This window comes from Trachypithecus francoisi, unplaced genomic scaffold, assembly GCF_009764315.1.
Source record: "Trachypithecus francoisi isolate TF-2019V2 unplaced genomic scaffold, Tfra_2.0 Lachesis_group9, whole genome shotgun sequence".
In the NCBI taxonomy this organism is placed as follows: Eukaryota; Metazoa; Chordata; class Mammalia; order Primates; family Cercopithecidae; genus Trachypithecus; species Trachypithecus francoisi.
Window position 1 is genome coordinate 48636098 of NW_022681474.1, and position 25516 is coordinate 48661613.

A 25516-nucleotide genomic window follows, 5' to 3' on the forward strand; every position below is an offset into this window, starting at 1 on the left:
AGTGGATTTTTCTTTCCTCTCTATTTTTATTGAGAGATAACAATATATTTATTCTATAGCAAATATAGAAAATAGAGAAGCAAAACAACTTAAGAAAAATTTAACGTACTTAAATCATACAAGGCAATGACAGTCATTGTTAACATTTCATATATGGTCTTCCAGCCTTTTTTTGGTGGTGTGTGTATATGTGTATGTGCCATCTGTCATATCTATTTAGATGGAATTTGTTGTATATGTGGCATTTTAACCTACATAGGTAGTGGTAATGATGGTTGCTATTATTATTTGGTTTGATTTTTTGCTAAACCAAAATGAAGAATGCATTACCTTTAATCAAGTTAAGGAGTTAATTCCGTTGCTGGATGGTTTTTGTAAGGTTCTTGAAATAAATTACTACAGTTTTTTTTTTTTTAATTTTTTCTGAAAGGTTTGTACAGGCTTATACTACCACCAACAAAGTATGATCAGAAAGTGACTTGGTGGCCATGATGTTAAGTTGTATGATTCAAGTATTTGATGTCATTAGGTTTTATATATATATATAAGCCCCTGATATTTCCCTCCACAAAAGAGGAATAGAAGGGCAGGAGGGCTACCCCCTGTGCCCCACACCGTTATTTCAGATGGTACTGGGAAGCCACTCCCAACTATTTATATAATGACCATTCCTGTTAGTGTTTCTTATCTTACAAATTCTTTCTTCCTCCTGGCCTAAAAACCATTTTGTCATGCTATTTTCTGCATATATTCAACCTCAGCTTTTGTGTATTGATTTTATATATATTGATCCTCAGAATTTTAGGAGTTTTTTTCTGCCTGTAGTAAAATTTGGCTTTCATGCTACAGGTGCTTTTGGTGTTAGAGCTGTACTGATAAAGAACAAAACTGTTTGAGTTTGGTTTGGCTGTTATTTGTGAGACTAAACCCAGCAAGAGAACAGTAGTAGTCACCTGTGGGTCCTCTTCATTTAGGGCAAGACAAAGGTTTCTACTACTATTGGGAACTGCCTAAGCCATGCTGTAGGCATAATACAGGATGTTTTCAAGTATAAGTTTTTAAGAACAGTGTTTTCAGCATTGAGGACCACAGTGTGAAACACTTCTTACTGGAGTAAGGGATCTATCTTCTGCTTGGGAAAGCAATAATATAGTATTATAAACTTCCCTGAGCCTTGCATTATAAAAAGAGGGGAGCCATAGGTCATATTCCAGAATTGAGAATGCCCTACTCTAGAGCGGCACAGTCCTATACAACTTTCTGTGCTATCCGTTGTAGTACCCTGTAGCTACATGTGACTGTTGAGCACTTGAAAATGTGGCTAATATAATTGAGGAAGAGAATTTTTAATTTTCTTTAGTTGTAATTAAATGTAAATAGTCACATGTAGCTAATTGATACCATTTTGGACAAAGCAGCCCTAGACCTAATGATACCTACTTACATGGATATGGAAAGCCACCTAGAACAATAAGTAAAGGGCAAGTCAGTAAAAGCAATTTTCAGAAGAAATGAAGGAAAATAAAAAAGATGGAGTTCAGATTTAGGTGGAGAAAAAAGAGGGAAAAGAGACAAGAATGTGCTGTAAGAGCAGCAAATGATACCTCCAGAGGAAAGTGAGGCAATTTTTTTTCCCATGTCTGAGGGGCAAAATACCAAGATGCAATGATGAAATGAGTAACACGAAAAGAATAACAACAATATGGAAGGCGCCTAATCACTCACATCAAAATAGTTGATGTTACTGTGAATACTGCTGGCAGATGTTGGTTATGCGAGAAATCAAGATTCATTTTAAACATAAAAACTTACAAAACCATTTTTAAACATAGTGTATGGATCCATGTACAAGCATATTCTTAAAAATTAGCATTATCTTGGACTGAATTTATTTTTATGTATTTCCAATACTGTTGTAAAAGCATTTAACATCAGTATTTAAAAATATGAATATTTTGCACATTAAGTAAATTGTAGAATCTTATGATATGTACCTTTTGTAAGCCATTTATTTGAACACCTCAAGTTAACCAGAGAAGCCAAAATATTAGAAAAAAAAATTTCTGGATTCATACCTTCAAATGCCTTATTACTTATCCCCTTGAATCTTTAAGCAGGGAGAACAGGGTAAACCCAAAGGATCTACCTAGCCTGTCATGTAATGACCTGACCTGGATTACTCTGAAAATTGAGTGTATGAATACACAGATCGTTGTATTGGTATCAGTGTGAAAGGGTGCCTACTAGTTAAAATTCTGAATGGGCACAATTTGATCTAATGCTAATTTTCTCTCATATTTTTAAGAACTAACTCTATTATATATAGCAAAGAGGCAAGAAAAGATGATTTTATATACATTAAAAGTGATCTGTTGGAATTGTAGTACTGAAAGATTAATCCATGTTATCGTATGTATAAAAGATATGCATATGTAATTTATGGAAGTTCAACAGTTGGAATATGGTCAGCATTGTCAACTCTCCTTTTTGTGCTTAGAATTAGGTTTTTGGTCCCAGCACTTTGGGAGGCCGAGGTGGGTGGATCACCGGAGGTCGGGAGTTTGAGACCAGCCTGACCAACATGGAGAAACCCTGTCTCTACTAAAAATACAAAGATTAGCCAGGCATGGTGGTGCATGCCTATAATCCCAGCTACTCAGGAGGCTGAGGCAGGAGAATCACTTGAACCCAGGTGGTGGAGGTTGCGTTGAGCTGAAATTGCACCATTGCACTCCAGCCTGGGCAACAAGAGTGAAACTCTGTCTCAAAAAAAAAGAATTAGGTTTTTGGGCCTCAGATTTACCGAGTCAAGTATTTTCCCATCATAAATATTTATAAAATAGAAAAGGTAAAAGCAGAAAACTATCACAGTTACATCATAAAATGTTTATAATTTCCAAAGGAGACAGATTTTACCTAGTTTCTAGCAACCATGGAAATTTTTCAGCAAAGAACTCCACTCTATTTTTTCTTGACTGAGAGATGGGATGGAATGCTAACCAAAAGACAGTGCAGGCAAAAGATTTATCTTATGAATAATCTCCCCCAAATCCATTTTCTCAGACCATAATCTTTCCTGATTTGGAAGTGGGCAACATTACTGATTAATTTTTATGTAGTAAAAATGTCAGTTTTTTTTCTTTTTCTTTTTCTTTCTTTCTTTTTTTTTTTTTTTGAGATGGAATCTCGCTCTGTTGCCCAGGCTGGAGTCAGTGGTGTGATCTTGGCTCACTGCAACATCTGCCTCCCTGTTCAAGAAATTCTCCCACCACAGCCTCCCAAGTAGCTGGTACCACAGGTGCATCCCACCACACCTGGCTAATTTCTATATTTTTAGTAAAGACTGGGTTTCACCATATTGGCCAGGCTGGTCTTGAACTCCTGACCTCAGGTGATCTGCCCGCTTAGGCCTCCCAAAGTGCTGTGACCACAGGCATGAGCCACCCACCGTGCCCAGCCAAATGTCCTGATTTTACATTTAAATGAGCTCATTATTTCTCTGGAGAGACGTTGCATGTGCGTGCACGTGTGCGTGTGTGTGTTCCAGAGGGAATTACTTCTTTGCTAAGGCCTTTTATTTGTATTCACTATTACTTATATTTTTAAATGCCACTGAAAGTATTTTTAGAGAAAATCATATATACATTGATGTTTAAATAAGTAATATTTATGATCTGGTCATACAGTTGTTTTAACTTATTCAGTGTTTACTCAATATTAGACATTGGCCATGGAATACAGCCTGTGTTTTGATGATCTGAATGTTGACAGGAGCCATCTGTGTTGCTGAGACATTGTGTGGCATGCAGAATTTATGACAAGAATTCTTTTGTTTGTCATTTCTTCTGTTTTTTTTTTTTTTTTTTTTTTTAACATTAGTTGTGTTTCTTTCATGGATACAGGTTAAACCAATAACCGAAAAAATAGAATTGTTTCTTAAGGATACAAACAAATTAAATATAGTTATTATAGCAATTGAGTGGTTTATTGGTTATAAGTTTACAGGTATCTAAATCTGTATTTTTCAATACCAGATACCAGAACTATGTAACACATTTTTGAAAACTTTGTCTAAAGTATCCATTAGAAGAAGCAAAGTTTGCCCATAGTGTAATTACAAAAGAGTGATAAGAAGTTGCAAAAAATGTAGAGAGATCTTTTTTATCTTTCAACCAGTTTTCCACAATAGTTACATTTTACATAATTATAGTACAGTACCAAAACCAGGAAATTGGCATTAGTGATGGTGGGTGTGTGCGTGCATGTGCACTTCTGTGCCATTTTATAACTTGCATAGTAACGATCATCATATTTAAGGTATACAACTATTGTACCACCACAGCGTTTTCCCTTGTGTGGTACCTCTTTACATTCATAACCATTCTCACTTTCTCTCACCATTCCTAGCCTCTGGCAACCACTAAATCTGTTTTACATCTTTATAATTTTGTTATTTTCAGATTTTATATAAATAGTGTCTTACAGTGTTGAGCTTTGGAGCTTGGCTTTTTAAAACTAGCATAGCACCCTGGAAATCCGTTCAAGTAGTTGTGTGCATCAGTAGTTTCTTTTTATTGCTGAGTACTATTCCATGATATGGATGTACCACAGTTTAAATAAACTGTTTAAATAAATAGTAAAGATGTTGATTCTCCCAATTTATGAATACAGTATGTCTCTCCATTAATTTAAACCTTTTTGATTTCTTTAATCAGCATTTTTCAGTTTTCAGAACACAGTTCACTACATGCTTTCTTTGATTTCTTTCTTTTTCATGTTTGGGGGTGGTTATAAGTGATACTGTTAAATTTCACTTTCCCTGTGCTGATTGCTGGTACTTAGAAATAAAATTGATTTCTGGGCTGGACGCGGTGGCTCATGCCTGTAATCCTAGCACTTTGGGAGGCCGAGGCGGGCAGATGACAAGGTCAGGAGATCGAGACCATCCTGGCTAACACGGTGAAACCCTGTCTCTACTAAAAATACAAAAAACTAGCCGGGTGTGGTGGTGGGCGCCTGTAGTTCCAGCTACTCGGAAGCTGAGGAAAGAGAATGGCCTAAACCCAGGAGGCGGAGCTTGCAGTGAGCCAAGATCGTGCCACTGCACTCCAGCCTGGGCGACAGAGCGAGACTCCCTCGCAAAAAAAAAAAAATATATATATATATAAAATCGATTTCTGTATATTGACCTTGAATTTTATGAACTTAGTAAACTCACTTATTAGTTTTGAGAGTTTTTCTGTAGTTTTGGGTCTCCCCCCTGCCACGCCCCTGGAGACGGAGTCTAGCTGTGGCTCCCAGACTGGAGTGCAATGACGCCATCTCGGCTCACTGCAAGCTCCGCCTCCTGGATTCATGCCATTCTCCTGCCTCAGCCTCCCGAGTAGCTGGGACTACAGGTGCCCGCCACCACACCCAGCTAATTTTTGTATTTTTTAGTAGAGACGAGGTTTCACCATGTTAGCCAGGATGGTCTCGATCTCCTGACTTCGTGATCCACCCGCCTCGGCCTCCCAAAGTTCTAGGATTACAGGCGGGAGACACCGTGCACGGCCTGTAGTTTGGGGTTTTCTATGTTGACCATTGTGTCATCTGTAAATAGTAACAGTGTTCTCACTTTTTGATCTGATGTCTTTTATTTCCTTTCTTTGCATTATGTCACCAGCTTGGATTTTCATTACTGTGTTGAGTAAGAATTATGAGAATGGGGATTCTTGCCTTTTGCCTAATCTAAGGGGAAAAAGCATTCAGTCTTTCACCTTTAAGTAGATGTTAGCTCTCGATATTTGGGAGATGGTTTTTATCAAGTTGAAGTAGTTTCCCTCTATTCCTACATTGCTAAGAGTTTTTATCATGAATGTGAGTTGGATTTTGTTACTCTTGTTTTGGTAATTGCTACGAACCTATGAGTTTTCTTCTTCAGCCTATTGATTGCACTGATTGATTTTCTAATACTGAACGAATCTCATAGGCCTGAAATAAACCCCTTTAGTCATGGTATGTAGTTCTTTTTATATATTCCTGAATTCTAGTTAGTAGTATTTTGTTAAAGATTTTTTCATCTGTATTCTGGGGGTCAATGTTTTTATTCTTTATTTTTCTTTTGTTGTATTGTCTTTGTCTGCTTTGTATTAAGTTAAATCTGACCTCATAAATACTTTGGAAGGTGTTTTCTCGTCTGCTTTATGGAAGAGATTGTGTAGAATTAATGGTTAATTCTTCTTTAAACGTTTAGTATAATTTAGCAGTAAAATTATCTGGGCCTGGAGATTTCTTTTTTGGGAGTTTTTAAAGTTATAAATTCAACTTCCTTAATAGTTATTGACCTATTCAAATAACTTCTTTCATCTTGGATGAATTTTAATAGTTTGTGGTTTTGAGGAATTGGCCCTTTTTCTCAGTTGTCAAATTATGACTGTAAAGTTGTTCATAATATTCCTTTATTACCTTAATGGCTGGAGGGTCTCTAGTGATTTTCCTTGTTTCATTCTGATTTTGGTAATTTACCTTCTCTTTATCACTCTTGCTAGTGGTTTGTCAATTTTGCAGATCTTTTAAAGAACCAACATTTTGTTTCCTTGATTTTCTCTATTTTTCTGTTTTCAATTTCAAGGATCCTGCTCTTTTTATAGTAAAAGTAAGTTTATTAGAGAAGTAAAGAAACAAAAGAATTGTTACTCCATAGACAGAGCCCTGAGGGCTGCTGGTTGGCTCTTTTTAATGGTTTTTTTTTCTCAGTCATATGCTAAGCAAGGATTATTCATGAGTTTTCTGGGAAGGGAACGAGAATTTCCCAAAACTTTGGGTTTCTCTTTCTTTTAAACTATATAGTGCAGCAGTCCCCAACCTTTCTGCCATCAGGGACTGGTTTCATGGAAGACAGCTTTTCCAGACAGGGAGAGGGTTGTTGGAGGGGTGTGGATGGTTTAAGGATGATTCAAGTACATTACATTTATTGTGCACTTTATTTCTATTATGATTACATTGTAATATATAATGAAATAATTATAGAACTCACCATAATGTAGAATCAGGGGGAGGCCTGAGCTTATTTTTATACAACTAGATGGTCCCATCTGGGGGTGATGGCAGACAGTGACAGATTATCAGGCATTAGATTATCATGAGGAGCAAGCAACCTAGATTTCTCGCATGTGCAGTTCATAATAAAGTTCCTGCTTCTATGAGAATCTGATGCTGCTGCTGCTGATCTTACTGGAGGCAGAGTTCAGGTGACAATGCAAGCAGTGGGGAGTAGCTGTAAATACAGATGAAGGTTCAACTCACTTGCCTCCTGCTGCTCACCTCCTGCTGTGTTGCCAGGTTGCTAATAGCCCATGGATTGGTACTGGTCTGTGGCCCAGGGCTTGGGGACCCATGATGTAGGGTAACTTCCGGACATTCTGATGACATTTATGAACTGTCATGGTGCTGATGGGAGTGTCTTTTGGCGTGCTAATGTATTATAATTGGCATATAATAAGCAGTAAGGATGACCATAGGTCACTTTCATTGCCATCTTGGTTGTGGTGGGTTTTGGCCAGCTTCTTTACCGCATCATGTTTTATCGGCAGGGTCTTTGTGAACTGTTTATCTTAATGCCAGCCTCCTCATCCAGTGACTCATCCGGTGACTGAGAATGCCTAATCTCCTGGGAATGTAGTCCTGCTGGTCTTATCCTCATTTTACCTAGCCCCTGTCCAAGATGGAATTGCTCTGATTCAGATGCCTCTATTTCCCCCTCCCCTTTACAAGGGGACCCTTAATCCTAAAAGTTGTAGAGCAACCAAGATCGATCTTCTGTGGTATATTTTGGCTTAATAGGGGTAATGATATTCCTTCCTAACTTATAGGGTCTCTTGTATTCAAGGTAGAGTGGAGTGCAGTCATAAAGCAGCTATGTGGTGAAAGCCACTCGTAACTCTGAGTCCTGACAAAAGGTGATATTTGGAAGACCAAAGTATTGTCTGTTCTTGGTTCATTATGGAATATATTACCGGAAAGGGTAATCCAGACCCCAAGAGAAGGTTCTTGGATCTCACAGGAAATCTTGGGTGAGTCCACAGAGTAAAGTGAAAATGAGTTTATTAGAGAAGGAAAGAAGCAAAAGAATGGTTACACCACGGAACTGCTGATTTCTGCTATCCTTGTTTTTTTTTTTCTTTCTTCTTACTTTGGGTTTATTTTGGTCTTATTTTCTCTGGTTTTTTAAGACATCAGTTTAGCTTATTGAAGATTTTTTTTTTCCCTTTTCTGTCTCTACTTCAGCTGTTTCCTACATATTATATATTTTTTCAGCTGTTTCTATACATTATGTATTTTCTTTTGCATTCAGTTTGATATGGTTTGTTTGTTTTTTTGTTTTGTTTTTTTGTTTTTTTTTCCCTTGAGACTTCCTCTCTGACTGACCCATGATAACTTAGGGGTATGAATTTTAGTATCCAAGTGTTTGGACATATTCTTGTCATCTTTCTGTTATTGATTACTAATTTGATCCCATTGTGGTCAGAGAACACATTCTGTATAATTTCAGTTATTTTAACTTTGTTGTGGCTTGTCTTGTGGCCCAAACTGTGGTCTGTATTGGTAAATGTTCTGTGGATGCTTGAAAAGATTGCTTTTTGCTATTGTAGGATAGAATATTCTGTAAACTTTAGGTGCTGTTAGTGGTGTCCTTGAGTTTTATAAATCATTGCTGATTTTCTTGTCTGGTTACTTTTATCAGTTGTTGGGATGGGGTGTTGAGCTCTCCAATTGTAATTGTAGATTTGGCGATTCGGTTTTATGAGATTTTGCTTCAGGTACTGTACATTTCTGCAGTTTGATGTACTGTTAGGATCACTGTGTCTTCTTGGTAGATTGACCTTTTTATCATTTTGTGAGGTCTTTTTCTGTATGTGGGTATTCTTTTTGCTCTGAAGTCTATTTGATAATATAAGCACACCAAATTTCTTTGGATTTTTTTTGGCATGGTATATCTTTTTCATCTTTTACTTTACTATATATATATATATATTTATACATAACATGAATTTCCTGTAATCTGCATATAGTTAGGCCATGATCTATCTACCAATCTGTCTTTTAATGGTGTATTTCAGCCCTTTATATTTAATGTAATTTTTGCTATGTAAGTCAGCCATTTTATTTATTTTTGTTTTCTTTTTTCATTTCTGTTTTCTTTTCTGTTTATTAGTTACTTTTTAAAATAATTCCATTTTTATATACAGTGTTTTGAGTTTATGTCTTTATAATAATGTTTTGGTTGTTGCTCTAGGCATATTTCACACACACACACACACACATATTTAACTATATATAGTCTACTACATGTAGAAACCTTATGTCCCTTTAAGTCCCTTTTCCTCCTCCATTTATAAGTTTCTTAAATATTTTCTATGCATATTTTAAGAAGTACATAAGAAAATGTCACAGCCATGCAAGGGTGGAGGCCTACACTCCCCAGTCCTCCCTTTCTGTTTTTTTTTTGAGACGGAGTCTTGCTGTGTTGCCCAGGCTGGAGTACAGTGGCATGATCTCAGCTCACTGCAAGCTCCGCCTCCTGGGTTCATGCCATTCTCCTGCCTCAGCCTCCCGAGTAGCTGGGACTACAAGCGCCCACCACCATGCCCAGCTAACTTTTTGTATTTTTAGTAGAGATGGCGTTTCACCATGTTAGCCAGGATGGTCTCTATCTCCTGACCTCGTGATCCACCTGCCTCCCAAAGTGCTGGGATTACAGGCGTGAGCCACCACACCCGGCCTTCTCAGTCCTCCCTTTCTGATGGGAATGGGGGCTGGGGCCACAGGTTTTTCTGTGGTGTTAGGTAGATTACTGGATACAAGTTTTCTGCATTGCTAGGCTACTTCTTTCCTGATCCTTTGACTAGAGAGTGCATGCAGGCTTTCTTAATTTTTTTGTGTGTTCCTTGGCATTTGCAGGTGCTAGCTTCTATCACTCATTTTAGGATACATTAGGCAAAAAGAAAATCACCATATTATTCCTTAGGTCCCAAGCTGGTCTCACTTTTTTTCTCTACCTTTCAGAGTGTTGTGTTTTATATGTAGTGCCCAGGGTTTTTAGCTGTATTTGACAGCAGGAAAAGGGAGAAGTATTTCTACTCCATCTTTCCTTGAAACTGGAATTCCCTCTTCTATTAAATGCTGATCAGAGTTATTTCTACTCTGTATAAGTAAATTGACAAGAAGCTAAGTAGTTGATACCAAGGAAAGTAAGAGAGCTGTTATTCTCAGGGTGGTTATTTTAGTAGAAGAATTTTTAAGATACGCAAATCAAAGTGAAGAAAAAGAGGAAGAAAGATTCCACCAATTGCTGTGGGTGTTTATAAACAAGAATGATCATAATTAATTTAGGTAAGATCAGGAGAAGTTTTTAGGAAATGGGTTTGAAAGAGCCTAAGGAGGCTGCATGGGTATTTGACAGATGGATAGAGAAGTGGCGGAAGCATTGTAGGTGGCAGAAATAAAATGAGTAGCATTCTTTGTCTTTCTGGGCATAAGCTCAGATGGCATACAACTGTTGATAAGCTAATAGATGGGTGCCCCTTGGCAGTGGCAGGCAGCGCTGTTTATGTATTTATTTCATAAAGTTGTCTTTCCCTTCTCATACTCAGACCTATGCCAGAGATTATGATTTGTTGGTCTTGAGGAAAAGAAGATAGATGTCATTGTTTTTGTTTTTAAAATTTCTTAGGTTGTTATAGCGTGTGGCCAGGATTGACAGATGCTGCAACTGCATCTCTAGATAAACACAGTAAATTAATTTAATTTTGTTTAAATCAGTAGTTACTTAGTGTCTGCTATATGCTGGGGGAGTTTTAGGCTATAGAAGGTCAGACATCGAATATCTTTTAAAACTCCTGCCAAGTTATAGGTACTGTGACAGATACTTTCACCTAAATTATTTCAGGAATTGATGATCTAGCAGGAGAGATAATTTAATACAAAGTTGATTGCTTTAAATGCCATATAAATAGAATTGCAAAATTAAAAATAGAGTTATAAAATTACTGGAGTGGAGATGGGGACAGATATGAGTAACTAAATTATAGGAACTAAAAGTAAGAGGGTTCTTTGCGATGAACCAGTCCAACCTCTGCATCTGACAAATGAGGAAACTGAGGCCCCAAAATCAGTAATTTTCTCAGGGTTACAAGGCTTGGGAAAGACGCAAGAAAAAAAACAGTTTCCCTGACTCCAAGGTCAGTGCTATTTCCACATACCTGCAAAGGTAAGCATACCTTCTTGATGAAGGAGTCTATGACTGTTTTCTTAAACATGTCTATGAAGTTCCCATCTGAAAGTTTTTTTACTTAGTAGTACAGTGGGTAGAAACTTGGTTCTGCAAAACGCATAGGGAGGATTTGGTTGAGAATCTGTTTAGTATAAAAGCCTTTGAACCAAAACATTTCACAAACAGCAGAACAGCAGGTAGTATCTATGGAGAGCATCTGGGGTCATCAGCTTATTCAATATGTTCTAAGCTGTTTTTGCCAAATTAGCAAAAAAAAAAAAAAAAAAAGTATAATAATTTCAAAAGATAAAATTTTTATTTACTAGAATATGCTAAAGATTAGTTTAGTTTTTGTAGCTGTTTTTTCCCTTCATCAACATAGAAAATGCATCTTTTATGTTTCTGTTTTATATTGAACAATGTGGGATCACCCTTAAATTTAAAGAAGTATCTGATTATGCCTGAGTCAAAGAATGTTGATACGGAAAGTGAGAAAAATTTTTTCATTTCAAACTGTTCATAAGATCTGTAAACACTGATAAACTGTTATCAGTAATTTTTAATACTTTATTTTTAAGTCAGATTAATTGGTCTGAAAAAATATACATAATTTCTTTTGCAGATTTAACTGGGTATGATGATGATTTGTAGGCTGATTTTCATTGATGATATTTTAAGAGTGTTTCAGTAGTTTTATTTGTGCATATGTTTCAGTCAGTGAGGAGGCTAGGGACATAAGACCCAATATGGTTCCCTTTGTATAACATTGAACAGTTCCTTTCTTGAAGAAACTTTTCTGTAAAGTGAGGAAATTGAAGTAAATGACATTTCGAGAGTATCATAGTTCTGATAATCTGTGATTAAAATAAATAAAGCTAAGAAGCCACAAGTTATTCAAATTAAAAAGCATGCCCACGTAACCTGTGGCCTGCGTGTCACATTACAACATCCTAAATCTTTTTTAATGCTGTGTTGCTTTTGCTAACGTTCTTTTTTTTTACCTACTAATCGTCTGAAAACTTGTGATTTAAGAAGAAATTTTTTTTTTTTTTTTTTTTTTTTTTTGAGACGGGGTCTTACTCTGTCGCCCAGGTTGGAATGCAGTGGAGTGATCTTGGCTCACTGCAACCTCCACCTCCCACGTTCAGGTGATTCTCCTGCCTTAGCCTCCCGAGTAACTGGGATTACAGGCAGCCACCACCACACATGACTAATGTTTGTATTTTCAGTAGAGATGGGGTTTCACCATTTTGGTCAGGCTGGTCTTCAACTCCTGACCTCGTGATCCACCCGCCTCGCCCTCCCAAAGTTCTGGGATTACATGCGTGAGCCCACTGTGCCCAGCCGAAATAAAAATTTTTAGATGGTGATTTTTTTGTATTTCCTGATTCACAAATTGTTGCATTTTCTGTGTGTTTAACACCTAAAATCTATCTCCCCCTTTAAATTCCTTCCTTTTCTGCAGAAGACTGGAATCTGCTACTTTAACAAGAGATATATGATGATAAATGTAATGTATACCAGAAAGAATATATTATTTCTTGTACATTGTACTACAAATATTAGAGGAAAATAATTTTAAAAAATATTAAAAATAACTGGGTTTGGATTATGATGTGTTTTTAGTAATTTGAGCTGCCTGTATTTTAAAAAATGACATCTGTCTTCTCGTTAACACTATTGCTCTGTGTTATTTAAAAATAAAACAAAATATGACTTGGTTTCTCTATTTTTTGGTTCCCTTTTTTATTATACCTCCCTACCCCATCTCTCTCTGCACAGGGTGGGTATTCTGCTCCCTCCTTCTCTCCTTGGCAGGGCTCCTTCCAGGGGATCCCACGGACTGTTCCACCGCACCGCAGACAGAGTGAGTCTGTGTCTCTCACTCCTATCCTGCTCTGGCTTCCCCTTCATGGTATTTCCCTTCTGCATGACCTGTTCCTCCCCAGCACCTCCTTTTCTATCCTGAGTGCTCTGCAGGTGTCTGCTAAAACAGCACTCTCTGTGGTCTCCTCTCTTAACATTTCCTTTTACTGCATGTAAACAGACCTCTACTTAGAGCCTTATGGAAGCTGTCTGAGGTTAATTTCATTCTAATACTGTTGAAACCTATTGCCAGTGACCCTAGACCTACTGACATGCATCTGTCTTTAATGCATTTTCAAAACCTTGAAATATGTGAATAAAAATTGTTGTGTTATCTAATTGTTTTTAAAAGTGTACATGCGATCTACAATGGTATGATGGACAGATGCATAATGTGTAGGGAGCAGGCTTACTAGACCATTGCACATTTCTTTAAATAATATTTCCTAATTAAGGGCTTGGATTGCATTTCACTGTCATCTAAAATAAATATATTTCTAATTGTTTTTTCTAAAAGTGGTTTAAAACAACTAAGATGTTTTTGTAATCTATCAGCTTTCCAGCACAGAAGAAATGGCTTTTGAATATGCATGGTTTACTAACATTTCTAATGATTTAGTTACTGTTTGACCTTAAAATTTTTGTTTACATTAAATCTCTTTTCCAAAACAGTGTGGGTTATTTTGTTTATGTACTTAATTATGCCTGGTAAGTTGGTTATATTTTATCTTTTTTGAAAAGTCACCCATAAAAAGCTATTATTAATGAAAACGAAATATAAATACAGTCAATCAGAGATATTTTTATGCCTTCTCTAAGGATTTTTCCTGATTTGTGATTCATTCAGTTTTTTCATTATCCATTTCCATGTGAAGTATCAAAGATGTAAATGAGGAAATTTTAAGTAATTAGGAATGTGATTTATTTAAAGAAAATTTTATTTCTTGAATTAGCCAAAAGTATGAGGTATCAACATGAATTCCAGAGAAGGCATGAAGTTTATTTTTTGGCTGCTACACCTCTCCTTCCCTTCTGTACTTTTTGTTTTAAAGAAAAATAGTTCCTGTAGACTTTTATATGATGTTCTTTAGTAGCAAGTTCGTTTGTTTACTGGAAACAATGAGAAAAGGAGTTTTTTTGTCCTCCTCCTTTTCTATCTTCCACCACCTCGGTAACTCCTCCTTTTTACTTCTCTCGTCTTCAAGTAAGTTGCTTTCTTTTCTCCTCTGTTTAAATAATCCTAGCACAAAAAGAATCATACTAAAATGCTAGTCGAGTCATCTGAAATTTCAAAGGGCAGATATAACAAATTATAATATGTTCTTAGGCTTGTGGCCAGTAAACAGCAGGGTTTGAGATTTCCCCTCAGATTAACATACCCACCTGTGTGCTTACTCAAGCACCCTTTTAGCCTGTATTCTTTTTTGTCACCATATTCCTCCCCCTTTCTCCTTCCCCTCGCTAGCTGTAATACGGAATTGAAGTTTGGGATTAATTATTCTGTATTACCAATAGAGTTTCTGCTTTACTTTTAAAAACATGTTTATCAGAAACACCCATTTCATTGGTTTATTTATATAGCATTAGAATTTTCTTATCTTTTCCTTGAGTCAGTGGCTCTCCATTTTCAAGTGCTTCTTCTCCTTCCTTTTTGGGTTCAGACCTTTCCTTTTTGTTTCCAGCTGTGAAGCAGCACTATCCTACAATTCCTACAATACTAGTAAGATCTGCTTTTTTTTTTTTAACTTCTCTAGATCAAACCTTCTTTCTCTGCATCTTCAGATTAACAAAAAGAAAGTTTTGATTCCCCAGAGTTTGGATGTATTAGTCATCTAGGGGAAAAAAAAAAATATATGTATGTGTGTGTGTGTGTGTGTGTGTGTGTGTATAGGAGTCTTTTCCTGAGTAGGTTCTTACGACCTATGCATCTAAAAGCACTGGCCCTAGGATTTGATCTTTGAGATTTGTAGGACCCTGTTTATGTGAAATAATGACCAGAGGGCCTGTTCACAGCCTTTTAATACTGTTAATGAGCTTGAAAGGTTCCTTTAGAGAGGAAATATGCTCTAAACTACTACTCTATTTTGAATTCACCCTGAGAACAGCTAAAGCAGTTTACTAATAAAGGGGTTTTTTTAAGTTATAAAATATAGAAAAGAAAGGTATGAAATTACTAGAATAAATCTAGTGGTTTTCCAGAGGGTTTTGAAACAGATCTTTTCCTACACTAAACTTATAATCAGATAATACTTGTCTCCACATTTAGTCAATATGTGGGTCCTAGTACTCGTGTTTGGAGAGGTTAATTGTACTTAAGTAATGGAAGATAGTTTAGAGATTTCTCCATTACAATGTTTCATTAAAAAGTTCTTTGGTGACTTTTTTTTTTTTTTTTTTTTGAGACAGAGTCTTGCTCTGTCACCCAGGCTGGAGTGCAGTGGTGAGATCTTGGCTCACTGCAAGCTCCACCTCCTGGGTTCACGCCGTTCTCCTGCCTCAGCCTCCCGAGTAGCTGGGACTACAGGCACCTGCCACCACACCCAGCTTATTTTTTGTATTTTTAGTAGAGTCAGGGTTTCATCGTGTTAGCCAGGGTGGTCTCGAACTCCTGACCTTGTGATCTACCCGGCTCAGCCTCCCAAAGTGCTGGGATTACAGGCGTGAACACCGTGCCCGGCCCGAACTCCCTTTATCTTCTAAATAGGGAGGCCAGGTAAAGCTCGGCTGTGAGTCTTCACTAAGAGCAATCTGTTTGTTTTTTAAGTTACAGGAGTATAGTAGACCTTCTAGTATGAAGATAGTCCATGCTAAATATTCAGAGGGAGATAATGTTTACAGGGAGTATTTAGCCCTTATCACTCTAGAAAGCTATAGTGGCCAGCAGTGTTTATACTGTGTTTAAGAATATAGGAAAATAGACCAGGCGCAGTGGCTCACACCTGTAATCCCAGCACTTTGTGGGGCCGAGGCGGGCAGATCACAAGGCCACGAGATCGAGACCATCCTGGCTAACACGGTGAAACCCTGTCTCTACTGAAAATACAAAAAATTAGCGAGGCAAGCCGAGATCGCACCACTGCACTCCAGCCTGGGCCACAGAGCGAGACTCCGTCTCAAAAAAGAAAGAAAAAAAGAAAAGAAAAAATAATATAGGAAAATAGAGATAAATGGAAAGTTCTGGTCTTTATTATTTTTCTTAGGAAATTTTGACTTACATTTCTTAAGTATATTACTAGTCTCTACTTCATGATACTTTTTTATTTCAAATTAAATTTTATCTAGGTTAGCAGAAAATATCTACGTTTAGGTCTTTCCTGCTGTTAGTAGGGATTTGAGCTTTTGTACAGATTCACTTAACAGGCGTTGGTGTAGTCTTTCTACTCTAATTTCCAACTGTGTAAAATTGGGAATAATAAATAACCTACCTCAAAGTAGGAAAATTTAATAAAAATAGTTGCTTTTGGCAAGTAGAAAGCCTTCCTGGTAATTCCAAATAACATTTCTTGCCAGAGCACGTACTTACAGGAATACTCGACTTTTCAAAAAGTATGTTTTGAAATAATACCTATTTCTTATTGTGTCTCACTAAGCTTTTAAAACTTGCTTTTTAGTATCTTGCTTGCTAAATTTAGAAATCTTATTTATTTTTACCTTCCATGTGCAGTGACTTAGTGGGAAGGGAAAAAGTTATTTTAAAACAACAAAAATTACGTAAATGCATCTATATGTGTCGTGATAGCCTGACAGTTTCTTGATGTAGTGTTGTGTCCACCATAATTATATTAAGAATGACAGATTTATATTGTGTCACATCTTCTTTCTCTTACAAATTTCAGAGGGTGTTTCACAAACATTTTTGACATGTAGTGATTATAAATTTATTTTACATGACAGCCCAGTGTGTATTTACTGAGAGAAAGTATGTATTTACAACCCAGTTCACTGTGTATGTATATTTAAAATTCGGATAAAAGATTCATGGGACAGTGCTTTCTCTTAAACCATTTGATCCTCTCATATTTTTTCTCTCTATTCTATTTTTTTTTAATGTTGCTAGCAACCTGCAGTTAAAAAAGCATTGGTCTATTTTGCCCATATAAATATCAGCATTTAGGTTTTAATATACTAACTTTAAATATGAAGGCTAAGAAGTGTAGATAATTTAATGTGCATAGATTTTGTGTGTATAATCATAGTAAAGCTTTCTTTATTTGGCAGAAATACCATTTTTAAGTGGTGCCTCCTAAGAATTGTCTATGGCAGGAAAAAATTTTTGTTGTTGAATATTAATAGAGTGGCTTAAGTGGCTAATAAGCCCTTTGTCAGAGTCAGCTTTTCCTCAGTTCAGTCAAAATGTTGATCTTACTGAATGCCCACTTTTTCCATTTCCCTGCTTATCCTCGACTGCACTGTCTCACTTTAGTAATTCACTATCCTTATTCTGTTAGTCCTTTTGGCTGGAGAATTGTTCTTTTAAAATTCATACAGTTGGATAATCTTTCTAAGAGCTACTTAAAAATTACACTTTCACAAGTATTCCTATAGGAAACTCTTATGTATATTTTTTTAAAATTTAGCCATACATTTTAAGAAAGGGGAAAAGACTAATATTAATTGAATACCTATTATGTTTTTTAATGTCTTAAGTACTTTTCTGGGCATTTCATTTAAATTATTTGATTCTCACAACAACTCAGAGTCAGAGCTATTATTCTAATTTTATAATAAGGAAGATGCAAATAAATCATAAGTCAATAAATGATGTAGTGATTTTCTTAGGGTAAGTGAACAAACTATAATTAAATTCTGTTCTACTTCCAGAGTCTGAACCTTAAATATTTTTTGTAAATACAATGACTCTTCCTTCAAAATGTACATTTGTCCTATTTATAATAGTAATGTAGTGACTCATTATGGAGGAATTAGAAGAAACATTTTGGTATATTTCCTTTCAGTCTTTTAAATATTATGTTATAAAGTTGAATTTATGTATTTTCAGTCGTTCTGCTTTTTTCACATAGTATCATTTTATATATATACACACACATTTTTATATGGTAGATATTTCTGGAAATTAACATTTTAATGGCCACTTGATAATGTGTTATATGGATATATTCTAAATTAGATTTTTTTCTATTGGGCATTAATGTTGTTTCTAGTTACTGAGAGGAATATTGATAAGCATTTTATCTTTGTGTATAAATCAGTGTCAGTGTCTTTCTTCTCTTAGATAGATTTCCTGGAAGGATATCATTTAATTAAAGGATATGAACTTTCGAAGGCCACTTGATGTGTCAAATGTGTATTTGACAATTGTTGAATTGTCAAACATGCTCATAATGTATAAATTAACAAGGCTCAATCTGATTGACTCCAATATGTGACTGTAATCAATTTTATACATAAGAATAGCTTCAGCTTCCTTAGAAATTAGCTCTGGGAGTGACTTTTCATAAAAATAAAATATTTTTGAATGAAATACAAACTGAGTAACTCAGTAAAAAAACTTTACTAATTCAATTTTGTGTATGCTCATTTTTAAGTTAAATATAGTTAACATCGAATATGGTATTTTCTACCTTTTTGCAGCCAATTTCAAGGACTATCTAGTATAGTCATTGGTTAATTGACTAGAAATGTGCATCTAACTCATGGTCCAATAGGCCTTCCACAAACATAGGCATGGGTTAGTTTCTTGTGATTATGAGAAATGCAGCATTAGTGTTTTCTGTATAAAGCATTTTATTACAATCTGCTTTGCAGCTTGTGAGATTTTTTTTAGCCAGTCTTTTTTCCTGTGCCATAATGCTTACAGTATTCTTGTACTCTAGATAAATATACTGTGTCTGTTGGTTATATCAATTGAACTATACTATTATGATGCCATTTAGGTTTTTTTTCCTGAACTACTCTACATCATCTGAGAGGTAGATGTTAATGGATTCTGTGTCTTTGAGATGTAGACCCACGAAATTAATCATCTAAAAGTGATTGTGCCTCTGTAGTAAATGCCTAAGTCCCTCTTAATCACTGTGATACTTTAAAAAAAAAAAAAAACTGTTAACTAGTCATCAACTTAGAAAAGCCATTGAACTCTTTATTTCAGAAATTATTTATAAACAATTTATATTATCAATCTGCTATCTCAGTTTTCTGAGGTCTAGAGGCACCATTTTGAGATACAGAGGAATAAGAGCATTCCTGTTTCCCAAAAAGCACTGGAAGCTGTGATTGGCTTCATGTGATCTCTAAAACAAAAATCTTTAAATCTAGTTGTAATACAGTATTAGGGATACAGTTAAGTATTTCTATACTGATGTGCAGAGCCTCACTTATAATTTGCATCATATTCAGATTAAGATCAGATTATACCTTTAGTGGTCCTTAATGCAATGGCAGTAATAAAACTAAACTGGCCGGGTGTGATGGCTCATGCCCGTGATCCCAGCACTTTGGGAGGCCGAGGCAGGTGGATCATAAGGTGAGGAGTTTGAGCCAGTCTGGCCAACATAGTGAAACCCCATCTCTACTAAAAATACAAGAAAATTAGCTGGGCATGGTGACAGGCGCCTGTAATCCCAGCTACTTGGGAGACTGTGGCAAAGAGAATCGCTTGAACCTGGGAGGCGGAGGTTGCAGTGAGCCAAGATTGCACTACTGCACTCCAGCCCAGGGAACAGTGCAAGACTCCATCTCAAAAATAAATAAATAAATAAATAAATAAATAAATAAATAAATAAATAAATCTAACACATACTTAATCTTATTTAATCTTATAATATGCAGAAGCCTCTCAAATTATTTAAAAATTAATTTCTATCTCCTTCATAAGGGATTACTTGGGACTAAAAGTTTTTAGGTATTTGGAGTATGAATATTAAATTTTATCAGAATTATTTTCAATATTTTGTTTGGTAAGAGTCTTCAAGTGATTTCTCTTAAGTGTGAGAAGTTTTACACATGCCTTTCTGAGGTTATGAGTATTTGTACTAACTCACAAATTAGTAAGAAAGTATAAATCTATTTAATGTTTTTGTTATGTACAAATATATTAAATGAAACAATGAATAATGCCTAGGAAAACACAAGAATAGCAAAGCAAATACTTGTGGCTGCCACCCAGTCATGGCAATCCTTGGTGTTGTGTGTGGTCTCTGATGCCATTGTCCTGTCTTTTTCTTGTCTCTGCTCTCCCATTATGCCATTGGCAAGGAGTTGAGAAGTTAGTCCATTACTTCTCTGACAAAGCGTGGTACAGTACAATTTCGGATTTTTTCCTACCACTTTCCCCATAATCACTTTTTTGTTGTTGTTTTTTTTTCCAGTTTGCATGATATGCATGTCAGAGCCTGCATGAAAGTACAGGCATGTTACAGATGGCTCTATTTCCACCTTCCTTTTTATGGTTAAAATGTATTTAATAATAACAATAAACTTGTATGTACCCAGGAAAAATTAGCTAAATTCTGTCTGTCATGCAGTAGCATTATTACACTTTAGAACATTTCCTGCTTTCTACTTGGTACACTTTGACATATTTTTACTCCATCAGGACTTGACGTTTTAGCTGCCATCTTTTGCTAATAACCCTAGAACAAGAATGCTTTCAAAAACTGGCGTGAGTGCTTTTCCATATGCTAATGCTGTAGATCTTTGAAGTGTAAAGGTGAACTGTTTTGCTCGTTGGTGGGTACTACTATGCCTTTTTTCATGTTCATTATGTTTCCCCCAATGGGTCACTGTGGAATCACCTCTTTCCAGAAATATTGTTCCATAGTGTGGCTTGAGTATAGTGTCTGAAAGTTATCCTGGGTAGGCTAGATCATCTAAGAAGGAAATAGGACATTATCCAGGAAAGTTCGTTCCCTAATATTGGTATTACAGTTGCCTGTAGTGTTTTAAAATATATTAAAATAATCATCTGGTTATATTGCATATTCTGAAAGCCTGTGAAATCATCAGAACTAATCAAATTGCACAGAATATTAAATTTTAGTGCTGTATTTTAAGAAATTCTCTGATGGTTCAAATTCTGGCTTTGCCATTTGCCAAAATGTTTGAATTTGAACATGTTAACATTTTTTGACCCCAGTTTACTCATTTCTAGAAAGAAAAGAACAATGTTTCACCTAGGAGTCTCATGATAACTAGAGATCATGCATGCAAACTCAAGAGTTTGGATCTATACCCTTGGGAAGAAGGGAACACTGTTCTCTAAGAGCCCAGAGTATAACATTTCTCAGGTGTTTATGTGTCAGGCATTGTACTGTTACTGGTTATTATTTGCAACAATTCCATGAAGTATATGTACTGATATATCATTTTGTAAATTATGAAATTCCATTTCAGGGTAGTGGGATTATTTTTACCCATATCTCGCCTCAGTGATAGATCTCTAGGTGATAGATCCAGGATTCAAACTCAGATCAGCCTGATTCTAAAAGCTAAGTGATTCAATATTGTGTTGTACCACCTCCTTTGTAGAGCCATTGGAAAGTTCTCTCTAAACTTGCATGTCTTTGCTCTGGTTCTTATCTCCGGGAAGGCAGTTAAAGAGCCTTGACTTCTATGTCATGTCAAATATGCTTGATATGGATTCAAAACATATAGATAGTGTTGACATTATTGAATTATGTTTTCGAAGCCTAGAAACCTCATATTCTAGTTTATTATTATATTGCTAAAGAACTTACTTTTGTTTCGAAGACCCAGTTACAAAATAGCTATGGCTTGAAGTCATCATTCTTATATCCTTTAATAATCATAGATGAAATTTATTGAGCACATAGTATGTGCTAGGAAGTCCTATGCTAAATGTTTTACATATGTAATCGTATTTAATTATTAGAAGTTTCTAGTAGCTGAATGCTTGTTAAGACAGTTTTCCCAACCTATTTCTAGTCTTCAGATAAAAAACAGTTGGTGGCTAAGCTTTTAAAAGGTCATTATGAGAGGTACTTGTGTATAACATGCAGTCAGTATTTCCTGCTATCCTTCTAAACATGAATCGTTAAGCTAATCACAGACTTATTTGGAGGAAACAGTGGGTTTTTCCTGTCAGATTATTTTTCATCAGTGTTTATTTTTTGAAACCAGTTTTTATTTAAGCATTAGTGCTTCATCATTGACCTAAATCAGTTTGGTAGTTCTTGGCCAAATAAGTAATTCTTGAGTATACCACTAATATTTATTCACTTATTTATTTATCTAGCAAATATATATTTAATCCCTACTTTGTGCCAAATACTAGAAATACCAGCTATAACAAAAAATGAATAAAGCATAGTACATGCCTGTAAGGAGCTCCAAGGCTCTGCTTATCTTTGTAAAGCAGCCTAAAATAGACATTTACAATTATCATTAAAGATGTCTACCAAGCCTTTGCACAACCACCCTGTAGTGCCTATTGCTGACATTCTTAACCTTGACACATGGAACTCTTTAATCTGAGAATTATCAGAATGGTGTGCTGAAGTTTACATATCTAATTAAAGTAAGACTTGAAGTTGCTGAGTTCAGTTAGAGGCACTTAGCTCTGTAAGTCTGGGGATAGGTCCTCGTTCTGATGCTTCAGTAACCAACCCCTCCACAAGTTTCAGGGTTAAAGTTTTACTGATTTGTGGCTACAGGGAGTAGTTAAGATATGAGCTCTTTCCTGAAGTCCCCCAGTAGTGGGGGGATTCCTTTTGCCCTCTAGGTTTTGTGGGCTTCTGAGGCAATGAAATCCACGGATTAGTGGACAGCCTCCCCAAAGGCCTTTTTTGTATACAAGCCAATACCTCATCTTGCCAGTCCCACCTTCAAATTTTTTTCAGTCCTCTCCAGATTGTATGCCAAAAAGCTTACGATACGGTTTTTCTAACAATTTCATCCTCACTGGTTCCGCTGGAGTGATCATTCTAAAACACACATTAGATATTCTGATTCCTCTTCTTAAAATTCATCCACATCTACCATCATCTGCAACACAAAGTCATAGCTACTTAGCCTGACATGAGTCCCTTAGGAGCTGGCCCTTAGCTATGCTTTTGCACTAGCCTTTCAAATTCAGTCTAAAATTCGAAGTGACCAGAACATGGCATGCTCTTTTTTTGCCTCTGTGCTTGACATGTACTAGCTCACTACACAGAATACTCTTTCCTTCTTGTTTACTTGATAAACTCCTATTCACCCTGTTAAAACTCAGGGCAGATTGTTCACCGTTCTGGTATGCCTCCTGCGACCTCTCCAGGCAGGCATGTTTTCTTTTTGTTCCCATATGTTGTTATGCTTAAGACATGATCGCATCATTCCTTTACCTTATTGTCTCCCTCACTAAGCTCCTCAAGCACAGGAACAAAGTTTTGTTCAGCTCCAGATTTTCTCACTTCTGGTACAGTACATGATACATAATAAACATTTTAAAAGTGTATAGTTTTTGATATTCATTCCTATTTGTATTATCCATGAGGATATGCGATCTTTTTATATTTACATTCTAAAAATGAGGGCATCTTTTTTTTTTTTTTTTTTTTTTTTTTTTTTTTTTTGAGACGGAGTCTCGCTCTGCCGCCCAGGCTGGAGTGCAGTGGCCGGATCTCAGCTCACTGCAAGCTCCGCCTCCTGGGTTTACGCCATTCTCCTGCCTCAGCCTCCCGAGTAGCTGGGACTACAGGCGCCCGCCACCTCGCCCGGCTAGTTTTTTGTATTTTTTAGTAGAGACGGGGTTTCACCATGTTAGCCAGGATGGTCTCGATCTCCTGACCTCGTGATCCGCCCGTCTCGGCCTCCCAAAGTACTGGGATTACAGGCTTGAGCCACCGCGCCCGGCCGAGGGCATCTTTTTAATGGTCATAGAAGTAGTAGTGAATGTGGGCAAGATGAATTAATATCTGGCATTTATATTAACACAGTTGAATGTTTAGAATTTAGGGAAATTGTAGCAACAAACCATCAGAACACATCTCTGCCTTGCTTGCTAGAGGTTGAGAGGTAGCTTGTTGTTCAACTTGCTAGCAGGTGTAATTAGCGGCAATCCAGTCTTTAGTGGGTAACCATCTCCATGTAGTCTTCCACATATCAGGAGCAAGTTGTTTCCTTGTTCCTCACATTATAGGTGTTTCTTATTCCTCGTGAAAGAGACTTTTTGTTTTTACAGTAGTGGAATTGATTTTCCAAATATAGTTAACAAATAAATAATAAAATAAGACATTGATTTGGGAAATTATATCATGCCACCAAGATTAATTTTTAATAAAAATATAATATTTTATTTAGCAATGGAAACCACTGATTTAGTTAATGTAATTCACTAGTAGTATATATGTCTAAAATTTATTTATAAAACTGTTAAATTCCTCTCAGTTGACTCAACATTTTGTTATTCTTTAAAAACTGGCTGTTTTCTAATTCATTAATATTTGATATGAAGCTTTATTGCATTTAATACAAGTAGGTTGGTCTTTCTGACTCTGCTGTATTTCCATTTATTTCTCTGATAAGCAGTGGTCAGTTGGGTACTGTGAGTAATCAAAACAGTACAAGTGGTGAGTACAAAACAGTACAAATGTATAGTTCACAATGGCCCTTTCCTGGGCATTTCTGGAGGTTGGTTGTCTTAATAATCAGTTTATCACCTGTCTTAATTGAAAAATCGTCTTTTTATGCTTTCACTGATAGCACATGTTTATGCCTTTTTTTCTTATTGGCAGTAGACATATTACAGTAAAGTCCAAAATTGTCACTGATATTTTCAGAAGTCTTAAATTGCTTTAAGATTTTTAACTTGCACTAGAATATCTTGTTTGAGGGTGAAAAGGGAAAACAAATCCCCATTCAACCAACCAGTTGATGATGCCTCCTTCCTGATTACTTTTTATTCCCTTCGGTAGATTTTGGTTTGTTTAGTATGGTCCTGATCTATTTTTTCACTAATCTTTCAAGGTTTTTGATCACTTTGGCACAGTTATTTTTATCTAGGGAACCCTAGGGAGAATCTGTTGATTTAATTATGTGGTGATTTTAGTATCTTCCGTTTTGCGGGACAGTTTATTCATTTTTGTGTTGAAGTACTGTGAAAATACCCAGTGACTTTAAAGTCTGGGATATTTAGCTTGAGGCAGCAATTGAGCTGACTTGTTTATTTTAGACATTCTGCAATATGATTTAATGTGACATATTTCTGTACAGATTAATTTTGAGTAGTCACTGTCTTGATTTTTTTTTTTAATGGCAAGTCAGCCGTATGCCATCACAGCCAACCATCCTCCATGAGTTGATGAGCCTTGCCCTCAGTCACTCGCAATCCAGCCATAATCTAATCCCTGGCTGCTGATCTTGGGCAGCCATTGTCCAGTGCTGGTCAGGGAGGTGGAAGAACTGAAAAAACACACATGATGCAGTATAGATCCGCCC

The 25516-nt window shown here is 36.2% G+C and overlaps 1 protein-coding gene across 10 annotated transcripts in view; it reads left to right on the forward strand.

The window, feature by feature from the left end:
• CCSER2 (coiled-coil serine rich protein 2) overlaps window positions 1–25516 on the forward strand; it is a 190956-nt gene that overhangs the window by 159082 nt on the left and 6358 nt on the right. For 2 of the 10 annotated variants that reach the window (XM_033209863.1, XM_033209867.1), the window contains one exon: window positions 13037–13121. The exons of 7 other annotated variants lie outside the window; for them this stretch is intronic. In XM_033209863.1, the coding sequence (XP_033065754.1) occupies window positions 13037–13121 (85 nt within the window). Of the gene's footprint in view, window positions 1–13036; window positions 13122–20335; window positions 20376–25516 lie in introns of all 10 variants that reach the window. One more of the 10 variants, XM_033209862.1, reaches the window with a different exon arrangement.